The 1,243-nt window shown below is 43.4% G+C and overlaps 1 protein-coding gene across 1 annotated transcript in view; it reads left to right on the top strand.

The window, feature by feature from the left end:
• Window positions 1–251: 251 nt before the first annotated feature.
• Window positions 252–1,243, top strand: part of LOC123028157 (alcohol dehydrogenase 1-like) — a gene marked incomplete at its 5' end in the record, with an annotated part of 4,054 nt that continues 3,062 nt past the window's right edge. Inside the window, 2 exons of the mRNA XM_044439702.1 lie at window positions 252–339; window positions 727–949. Of these exons, the coding sequence (XP_044295637.1) occupies window positions 252–339; window positions 727–949 (311 nt within the window). The remainder of the gene's footprint in view (window positions 340–726; window positions 950–1,243) is intronic.

The raw sequence follows: 1,243 nt of genomic DNA, 5'->3' as shown, positions 1-1,243 counted from the left end.
CCACCCCACCTTTTCCATGATAGTTCCATGGAATTTTCCATACAGGACCGGCCTAAATTAAAATTCAGGATATTTTCCAATTTTATTGCTGTTAAGAGGATAATTTCTATATAATATATATTCTATAAATATATTATACTTTTATTTAAAATAATATGCTTATACCCTCAACCTGTCTTAGTAGTTTCTAGGTTTTGTTCACAAACAATGTTAACTTAAGAAATCACTCTGTCATTCTTTTTCCCTGAAAGGTGACAAAGTCATTCCTCTTTGTGTTCCCCAGTGTGGAGAATGCAGCTGCTGTTTGAGTCCCAAAGCTAACTGTTGCCTCAAGTCCACGTAAGTTTGCTTAACATCTCATGTTTGTTCGTTTGTTTGTTTTTCCACTAAATAAGCAGCCAGCAGGATGCCGTGATTAGAGAGTTGGGATGGAACTGGAAAATGCTGGGTTCGAGCCTTCACTCCGTCATGAAGTTCAGCGGGTGGCTTTAGGCCAGTCACTCACTCTCAGCCTAATCTAACTCAGAGGGTTGGTGTTGTGGGGATAAAATGGTTTAAATAAAATAAAATAATAAATAAATAAAAGGGAGAAAGGGAGAAATTATGTACTCCAGTTTGGGTTCCTTGGTGGAGAAAAGGCAGGATATGAATAACATAAATCAATAAAACAAATTAATGATGTTTAGCCCAGTTTATCATGGCATCCATTCCGAATGTGCTCAACAGCCTCTATGAACCTCTTCAAAACCTGATGCCAGACAAGACTAGCAGGTTCACCTGCAAGGGGAAACAGATTTACCACTTCCTGTGGACAAGCACCTTCTCTGAATTCACAGTCATACCTGAGGCTGCTATTGCCAGAATCGACAGTGATGCTCCTCTGGACAAAGTCTGCCTCTTTGGCTGTGGGTTTTCCACTGGCTACGGTGCTGCTGTCAAGTGTGCCAAGGTAAAGAGTGCTTCTCAAGTCAGTGAAATCAGAGTTTGGTTCTTTCTTTAGCCTTCCTGAAACCTCTTGAGGGCAGGCTTGGGAAACACATGCCTGGAGCCCATACTCCAGTGGGGGCCCAGTGGCAGGAGTGGTCCTCCTGTTTAGGAAAGCTTTGAACTGCCCAGCCCTCGCCGGGCAGATCCATACATCCATTGCACGAAGGGGAGTGGAGAGCTTCCAACTTGCCAGGGTCTCCCGGACGTTGCCCCCCACTATGGTTCTGCTTCGTTTGTTTCAAATTTATACTGGCCC

The sequence above is a fragment of the Varanus komodoensis genome, unplaced genomic scaffold, assembly GCF_004798865.1.
Source record: "Varanus komodoensis strain SLA01 unplaced genomic scaffold, ASM479886v1 scaffold3553, whole genome shotgun sequence".
Lineage (NCBI taxonomy): Eukaryota > Metazoa > Chordata > Lepidosauria > Squamata > Varanidae > Varanus > Varanus komodoensis.
Note: the sequence above shows the minus strand (reverse complement) of the source record. Positions and strands in the feature narration are given on the sequence as shown.